Below are 8,909 nucleotides of genomic sequence, written 5' to 3' on the forward strand. Positions count from 1 at the left end.
CCTCTCCCGATCCAAGCCTCTCAGAAGAGGTAGGGGGTAAGAAGGAGGGCCTCCTCACATAGCTGGGGGAGGGGCCCCCGGGGGCCCCCTCCTCCTGCTGGCTGTCTCCTCGATGGAGTTGATGGGGGCCCCCGCTGCTCCCAGAGTTACCAGCAGAGAGGAGGGGGTCATCAGACTGCTGCTTGTTGCTGCTGATGCTGCGGAGAGGGGATTCATCCGCAGCAGCAGCAGCAGAAGCAGCAGCAGCAGCAGCACTATCAGTTGCTGCTGCTGCTGCTGCTGTAGAGCTGCAGCAGTAGCGGCGCAGCAAAGGAATCCAGCTTTGGGTCTGCTCGGGGACGCGGGGCTCTTTTGTCTGCTGCAGTGAGGGGGCCCCCTCTGGTGTGAGTTCGCTTCTGCTGCTGCTGTTGCTGTTGCTGCTGGCGTTGCTTCTGGGGCTGCTGATTCTGCTGCTGTTGCTGCTGCTGCTGCAGTTGCTGTTGCCTCTGCTGAGGGGTAAGCGTGAGGGGTGTACTGAGTGCTGCTGCTGCCACTCGGAGCCAGAGAAAGAAGGAGACAGTGTCTCCTCCTCCCATGAGGGGGCCTGGCTAGAGACAGGGTTGCAGCAGAAAGGAGACAGGGGAGAGCAGCGCAGTGTCTCCTGCTGCTGTCTCCCCTGCTGTCTCCTCCAGGGTGCATTGGGGGCCAACAGACGGAGAGCAAGGGGCTCCTTGTGTGCGCCGTGTTGCTGCTGCTGCTGCTGCTGTCTCCTGTCTCCTTCTCTTATCTGTATCTCCTCCTGCAGCACTTGTGCTGTTATAGCTTCATATGCTTCTCTACATCTTTCGTTATAGCTGCGGGGTTTTGCTGCTGCTGCTGTTGCTGCTGAAGCGTCTCCGCGTCTCCGCTGCTGCTGCTGCTGCTGCTGCTGCTGCTGGTGCTGGTGCTGGTGCTGGTGCTGCTGGTGGTCTTGGTGATGGTAGTAGTGATGACGGTGTCTCCTTCTATGAGCCGCAGCAGCAGCAGCAGCAGCAGCAGCAGCAGGAGGAGACAAGGAGACAGAAGAAGGTATGGATAGAGAGTCAACATAAATCCCCAGTCCCTCTATAGATATAACCTTACAAAAGGTATCCTCAGCCAGCCCCCCATTGGCTCTGCATACACCTGGCTCAGAGAAATCAGCTCCTCTTGGGGCTGCATGCAGCACAGCACTTTTTAAACATATACCAAGAGCAAAGGGTTTGCTGCTGATACTATATCTATCTTCTATTCGTATATGTACATTGGATAGGCGAGCAGTAAAGGAAGACAACAGCCGCAGCAGCAGCTGCCATAGTAAACCTCTCTCTAGAGAAGAAAATAAAGCTTTATATTCTCCTGCTGCTAGTGCTGCTGTTTTTTGTTTTTTATATTGATCTAAAAATATACAAGGATTCCATTCTTCACTCGGCTGTACAGACAACAATAATATTATATTATTTATATTTGTTATGAGGGGAGATGCAGTACCCAACGCATATAAAGGTATATCTATATCTATAAGCCCTATATAATTAAACTCAGCCACCAAAGGTAAACCTAAAGAAATAAATATTTTTTCTTTTAGTTGAATATTATTTAATATTAATTTTCCTTTCAATACACCCGAAAAGTCCAACTGGTTTCTATCTAAACATTCTATATACTCGCTAGCCACATCATTAAGTATAGATACCAGTGCTGCTGCCATTCTCCTTTACTTTATATTATTTTTTTTTATTTATTTTTATTTATATTCTCCTCCTCCTCCTGCTGCTGCTGCTGCTGCTCGGTTTGCTTCAGATGCTGCGGCCGTTGCTGCTGCTGCTGCTGGTTCTTGTGCTACTGCTGTTGCTTTTGCTGCTGATGATCTTGCTGCTGCTGCTTCTGCTGCTGTTGCTGCTGCTGAGGCTGCTGCTGCTGCTACTGTTGTCGCTACTACTTATGATGGGAATTATGACGATGCTGGGGCTGCTGCTGATGCTGCTGCTGCGGTTGCTGCTGATGCTGCTGCAGCTTGTGCTGCAGCTTGTGCTGCAGCAGCAGCAGCAGCAAACAAGCAGCCCGGAGCCTTCCAGTTGACGCAGTGAAAAGGAGACAGAGAAAGAGACAAAAAAGGAGACAGAGAAAGAGAGACAAAAGGAGACGGAGACAGAAGAGAGACACTTGTACAGCTGGCTGCTGGGCCCTTTTGCTGCTGTCTCCTTAGAGAGAGAATGCTGCAATTGGGGTGTATAGGGAGGGGAGCAGCAAGCTGCAGCAGAAGATACTGCAGCAGAGGAGACAGCAGCAGAGGAGACAGCAGCAAGACACAGGGGCCCCCCTGGCCTCCTGCAGATACAAAGAGCGAAGGCCCAAAGCCGCCTGCGTCTCCGTGCAGCATCGAAACGATGTGAAGCAGCAGAAGCAGCAGCAGCAGCAGCAGCAGCAGCAGCAGCAGCAGCAGCAGGAGCAGCAGGAGACAAAGACAGGGAAGCCGTTGCTTCAGCAGCTCATTTTACACCTCTGGGTAGCTGCGGGGAGCAGCAGCAGAGCAGCAAGCTCCTGCAGCTGTCTCCAGCAGCAAACTGCTGCTGCTGCAACCAGCAGCAACCTGCTGCAGCTGACTCCGCCTCTGCTGTGCCTTTGAGGGTCCCCACAAACTCAGCAGCGCGACGACGAGACGAGAGCAGCAGATGCTGCAGCTGCTGCTGTTGCTGCTGTTGCAGCTGCTGCGGCGGCTGGTGGTGTTGCGGATGCCCCTGCTTCTCTGCTGCTGCTGCTGCGCTTGACGGGGTGGTGCTGTGCAGCAGGGGTGGCTGTGCTACTGGGTTTGCTGCTGCTGCAGCAGCTGCTGCTGTTGCTGCTGTTGCTGCTGCAGTTGGTGATGGGGCTCGAAGCCCTCGTATAAGCAAAGGAAGGAAGGAGAAGGAAGAGCAGGGGACCGCTGGGCCCCCTTATGCTGAGCAGAAGGTGGCGGTGTGTATTGGGGTGTATGTGTGTGTGCGTAGACAGCAGAATAAAATACTTCTTTTGAGTCAAATTGCGGGGGAAAGGGAGAAATAAAACCTCAAAAAACTCAAGAAAACGATACAGAGGTCCCTATACACCCGAAGGTGTCGCAGTACGTGGCTCGGCAGCTGTTGAGAGAGAGGCCCAGCTGTAGCTGTACGTACACCCGAGAGCTCCTGTCGACAGCAGAAGCAAAAGAGATAAAAAACTATATCTATATAACAAACAAAGACAACTTCATCTCCCTGTCTCCTCCAGAACTCCTCTGCTGCTGCTGCTGCTGCTGCGCAGCCGCTCCGACCGCTGCTGCTGCTGCTGGCGAGGGCTGAACAGACCACTGCAGCAGCAGCAGCAGCAGCTGCTGCTGCTCTTCTTCTTCTCAATGTGACGGCGTGGGAATATTGTTTATAAACAACTGTTTTTAGGTGTATGTGCAGCACCAGTATATCTATATAAATACAACATATCAGTGGGGCGCAGCAACAGCAGCGGGGCCCCCTGCTGCTGCTCGGAGACAGGGGCCCACCACCCATCGTGCACTGCCTGCGCTTCTGCTGCTGCTGCTGCTGCTGCTGCTGCTGTTGCTGTTTCTGCTGCTTTTTATGCTTGACGGGATCGCTGTCGTGGGGCCCCAGGCAGGTACGCTTGCTGCTCCCTTTCCTTCAATAGCGGGTCTCCTGTCTGTATGTCTCCTTCTCTTGACCCTGCAGCTGCCACCTTCGACGCACTGGAGCTGCTCCACCAGCGAGCTGTCTCCTCGGGCCCTCAGTATCAGTGAGGAGACAGCTGAGAAAAGCTCAGAGGGACGCCTGGCTGGCTCTGCACGGCCCCCGTCTCCTCGCCGCTGTAGCCAAGCAGCATGGCCTGTGTGAAGCCGGTACATCTACTTCTACTTGCGTGCAGGCTGGCACCTGAGGGCCCAGGAAGTGTTAGCCAGTTGTATATAGTGTTAGTCCATGCAGCAAGGGGGTTTATTGTATGTATGCGTGTGGGGTTGCCGCGCAACACTACCTTCAAGTAAGTATTTGCATTGCAACTTATGTTAGCACGAGTCCTCCGCCTTTCCCGCATCTCCTTGGGTTGATGGGCCCAAGTAGCCTGCATGCAGGGGAGTAGGTAAGTTGCTTTCTAGACACTTTCATCTTAATCACTTTGACCAGGTAGCAGGCAAGTGTGGAGAGAGGCCGCGATGGTAATCCCCGACTCTCTTCACACTTGACGGCGCTGCACAGTTCATCAGGGGAGCTACGCGCAAGGAACTTTCCAAGCCAGCGAGGCTTGGTCTATAGCAGTGGTTGGGAGCGAAGGCCCTTTAAACATGTACGAGACAAAACAAATTTTAAACATTTCCCCAAAATATGTCGGAGACAGCTCCTCTCCCCCCGCGTAGAGTTCACATTGCTCAGGCTCTGCGCTCCAGCTCCAGCGGCCTGGAAGTTGTCAAGTTGAAACAAGTGCAGTACCTGCATCCCATTCACCGGCGAATGTTTTTCTTACAAACATTTCGTAGTGAATGCCTCCGCCTTTGCCTACTCTTTAAACACGACGACCGAGCGCGATGAGCAGCAATGGAGGAGTTCCTTGCTTCTACCGACTCTTACCTTCGTCTTCAAGACGAATCCAACATGTTACAGTTTCTATTCGCACCTTGCACACCAGGAGCATGAGGGTCTTCGAGTAAGCGCGGGGATGCATGCATATGAGCCCCAGTTTTTCTTTTATTAATGCATTTCTTGCTACCGGACTATCAAGGCAAGAGTGTATGTCAGAACTGAGAAAACTTGAACAAGGGAAGTTATCGATAGAGCGATACATCGAAAAGTATAAGTCGTTCACAAGAAAAACTCCAGTTGCTGACTCGGTAGATGACAGGGAAGAGAACACACTTGATACACCAGAAGCAGAGGCTATGGATATTGGGACTGTGAGTTCCAGCCCCGTCCAAAAACGTTAAACGGCGAAAACAGGCAGCAGCCGGCGCCCCGGGCAATATGAAGGCCCGAGAAAGGTACCGAGGGTTGTATCTGCTTCTTGTGGAGCAAACAACTCCAGGCACTGAGAGATTGAAGGCACGTCAACGGGCTTAGAAGATATCGAGACTCTGAGCAAGGAGCTTGCATAGTGATGGTTTATATAGCATAGCCGTGACAAAAAAAGTGTTTAAAAGGTAGAGCCTGAGGCTACTGAGGTCGCCTACGCCAGCCCCGCCCATAGAATAATAGAAAGCGAGAGCAGACGGCAACCGTGGAATTCGGCACTCAGCGAGCAGGGTGGACGCAATACGCGATGCTTCTGCTTCTTTCCCAATGTGCGCTGTTACATAATTCGAGTGTGCAGACGCATGAAAAGGGATAATGGACAGGCAACACTTCGAGTAACATTGTCAGGTGAAAGCGGAAGGTGATGAGGGAACCTCTGCGCTCCTTATGCAATGCCAATCACGATGGTGGGGCCGAAAGCTGCGACGGCTGTATCTGAAGATCCTGCTCGAGTCACATGCGTTCATGTTAGTGACCACGAGCTGCTAGTGTTATTTGATACAGACAGAGAACTCCATGTGGTACCTGAACAACGTGCAGCCTAGCTGTTTATTTGTTGGCGCAGTCGCTGCCACTGCGTTTCGCCGATGGCAGAAAAGGCACGAGGGCCTGTAAATGTATGCTTTCAAAAGTCCATTTCAATTGATAAATGGCGTATATTATTACAATGATAGGGGACTTAACGTCGGACCAGCTCACGTGCATAACAGGCATCTCATCGGTGGCTCAGCAAACGCCGCGCTTGTAGCCTTCACACGACACCATAAAGATAGTAATGCCGCGAGGCAATGAGGGGATGGACCTCTAAGCGCTCCTAATGGAATTTGCATCCTCTATGGTAAGATGACTCGAATAAGTCTCTCGAAAATAACGGAGCGAGAAGGCTCTTACCACTGCAGACCCGCTGGAAGAAGCGAAGAGATAATGCATGCACTCCGTCGTGATGCCCCTAAGAAGAGCGCGGTGTTGGGGGATCTGACCCAGTTAACACCAGACGATCACCAGGTATGAGCATGACTGAAGCAAGAGCTCACTGGTATACTTAACGATAAGGAGATACAACCGGGGAGGCCACCGGATGAACGTCGTATACGCCGCATCAACTTACTCTTGAAGCAACGCCAAGTGTTGTTCCGAGGTACAGGAGACAGCCGCAGTATGAAGAGTAAATTGAAAGCCAGGCATACTAACCGCTAAGCAACCTTCAACAGCCAACTACTGCGTTTGGATACAACTCGGTGCTTTTGGAGAGAAGGGGTATGCAGATAGTGGTTCTGGCTGCCAAAGGCGCCTGTTTCGGCTAAGGTTTACCCAGCCCGAGGCCCTTGTGCTGATCTCCCCAGGACGCCTGGGGGGATGCCAGTTGCTGCTTGGTTGGTACATTTATACCACTAGACGTTTTTTGTTTTAGTTGAAACTTACGACAGCCCCCCTTTTTCTGCGAAGATCTATGTAGAATTTTCTGTGTGAATTTCGGATGTGTATCTCTAGCTCCTTGCAGGCTGTCTATAAGAAAGTAATCAAAAAGTGTATATAGCGTTAGTACATGCCCCAAAGGATGCTTGAGTGTGCTTGTATCCTGGGTTGCCTCGCAGCGCTTATTGCAGCGAGTTGCCCTGCAGCTCATATGAAGCCGCTTGCCCTGTCTTGACCCCAGTGTGCGTGGGTGGCCAGGCCCGGGCCGCCTGGGGGCTGAAAGGGAGATCCGCTGGCTCTTATAAATTCTTATCTCAAGTACTTTGACCCCTTTGTAGCTGAATATAGTAGTGTGATAAGATTGAGGATTTTCGTTACAATCGAGGGGATTCTCGTTTCAGCAGTGGTGCTCCCGTGGGGGCAGCCTGAGCTGCCTAGACACCTGAGAGGTGATTCAGCACTCAGGGGCCCAGGTGTATGCGGAGCTCCCGCGTCAAGAGGTAGCTGCCGATACACCTGGGGGTTAGAGGCCCCTCCGGGGCCCGCGGAGTAGAGCTAAGGCCGGGGGGGTTGGGGGCCCCTGTAAGCTTATTTCTGCTGCTGCTTATGCTGTATAGCATCAGCAGAGGTGAGAAGAGAGAGAAAAAACTAAAGGCCCGTGCATGCAAGAGGATTGGCGGTGCGCCACAGGTCGGCAGCGACCATGAGTGGGGTTGGGGGTGTTGCTGCAGCAGTCAGGGGCCCCATAGAAAAGGGAGCTGCAGCAACATGATAGTAATGAAATATTTAGGGGTAGGAAGGAGACGCAGCAGAGGAAGAGACAGAGAGAAGAGCCCTCACCTCCTCTGTCGCCTCAAGCAACGCAGCTGCCAGCCCCTGTGCTGCAGCAGCAGCAGCAACCCCTTCCCGAAACCCTAAACCACAAACCATAAACCCTAAACCCTAATTTCTAAACCCTAATTCCTACCTCTTGACCACACAAGGAGAACGACCCCGCTCCTCCGCTGCAGTACGCCCGGGGCGGGAGGGGCGAGGGCATCCCCCAGCGCCGCCACCAAACCCTAAACCCTGGGCCCTAAACCCTAAACCCTAAACCCTGATTTTTAGCAGGTTTATATCTCCTCAGCCCGCGCTGATAGACTCTCTACAGCCCCCTTCTAGACCCCTTGCACTGCCCCTGGGGGAGGCCCCCAGACCCCGGCTCCGCGGCGTGCTCAGGCGTGGGGTGTATGTATACCTCAGCAGCAGCGCAGCAAGCAGCAGAGAAAGCTCTGAGGACAGCTGACGGCAGCTGGGGACCCGGGGGGACTGGACAGGCTCATAGAGGGGGTCGCTGTCTCCTCCTCTTCTTTCTGTCTCCTTTTTACTCTTTGCTGCTTCGCTGCTGCAGCAGATGCGGCCTGACGAGGTGCTTCTCTTCTTGCTGCTGCTGTCTCTGCTGTTTCTGTGTCTCTAACCCCTCGAACATACTCTAGCTATTCTTCTTTTCTACACAGAGGAGACAACACCGGAGACACCACAGTGCATATATATATATATATATATATATATATATATATATATATATATATATATATATATTCAGGTGTCTCTACATCCTCTCTCTCTTCTCTCTCTGTCTCCTGTTGTCTCTTCTGACTTCAGAGCTCGCAGACCCAGCCGGGCAGCGGAGGAGAGGCGCCTGGGGGGCCCCCAGGGGGGCCCCCGGGGGGCCCCCCAGGGGGCCCCTTGCCCCGTATTGCTGTGGTGGTACGCAAGAGGCCCCTGAGTGCCCTGGAGGAGATGAGGAGAGACATAGACCTTGTCCGAGTGAAGGGGGGACAGACTGTCATCGTAGACGAACCCAGGTAACATATGCGGTGTATAGGCAGCTCTCAGGTGTATAGGCAGCTCTCAGGTGTATAGGCAGCTCTCAGGTGTATAGGCAGCTCTCGGGTGTATAGGCAGCTCTCAGGTGTACAGACAGCTCTGACGTGTATAACTATTCAAGCAAGAGGAACTCCATTTTCTCCGTGTATACTTACTCTCTTATTCCCGCCATCGCCGCTGCTGCTGCTGCTGCTTCTACTGCTGCTGCTGCTGCTGCTGCTGCTCCTTCTGCTGCTGCTGCTGCTCTTTCTGCTGCTTCTGCTGCTGCTGCTGCTGCTGCAGGGAGAAGGTGGATTTGACACCCTACGTGCAGCGCCACGAGTTTCGTGTGGACCGTGTATTTGACGAGACAGCGCGGAACTCTGAGGTGTACAGACAGGCCGTGGCCCCCCTCGTGGAGAGCTGCTGCCGCAGCGAAGCAAACTGCTCTTTCTTTGCTTATGGGCAAACGGGCAGCGGAAAAACTTTTACTATGCTGGGGCCACAGGGAAACGCCACACAACAGCTGCAAGACCGTAGGTTTAGGTTGATATGTATATATATATATATATATATATATATATATATATATATATATATATATATATATATATATAT

The 8,909-nt window shown here is 52.6% G+C and overlaps 3 protein-coding genes across 3 annotated transcripts in view; 1 reads left to right on the forward strand and 2 right to left on the reverse strand.

The window, feature by feature from the left end:
• The window catches only part of EMH_0014810 (uncharacterized protein), a gene marked incomplete at both ends in the record, with an annotated part of 1,286 nt that extends 107 nt beyond the window's left edge, over positions 1-1,179 (reverse strand). The window contains 2 exons of the mRNA XM_013500217.1: positions 1-983; positions 1,097-1,179. Coding sequence (XP_013355671.1) covers positions 1-983; positions 1,097-1,179 — 1,066 coding nt within the window. The remainder of the gene's footprint in view (positions 984-1,096) is intronic.
• Positions 1,180-1,469: 290 nt separating this feature from the next.
• On the forward strand, positions 1,470-2,626 carry EMH_0014820 (uncharacterized protein; the record flags this gene model as incomplete). The annotated part of the gene is made up of 3 exons (XM_013500218.1): positions 1,470-1,503; positions 1,801-2,083; positions 2,236-2,626. 3 exons carry the CDS (start codon positions 1,470-1,472, stop codon positions 2,624-2,626), a joined length of 708 nt encoding a protein of 235 aa, XP_013355672.1.
• A 5,881-nt stretch (positions 2,627-8,507) lies between these two features.
• The window catches only part of EMH_0014830 (uncharacterized protein), a gene marked incomplete at both ends in the record, with an annotated part of 1,826 nt that continues 1,424 nt past the window's right edge, over positions 8,508-8,909 (reverse strand). The window contains one exon of the mRNA XM_013500219.1: positions 8,508-8,615. Within this exon, the coding sequence (XP_013355673.1) occupies positions 8,508-8,615 (108 nt within the window). The remainder of the gene's footprint in view (positions 8,616-8,909) is intronic.

This window comes from Eimeria mitis, genomic scaffold (genome assembly GCF_000499745.2).
Source record: "Eimeria mitis Houghton genomic scaffold, Emh_scaff515, whole genome shotgun sequence".
NCBI classification, from domain to species: Eukaryota; Apicomplexa; class Conoidasida; order Eucoccidiorida; family Eimeriidae; genus Eimeria; species Eimeria mitis.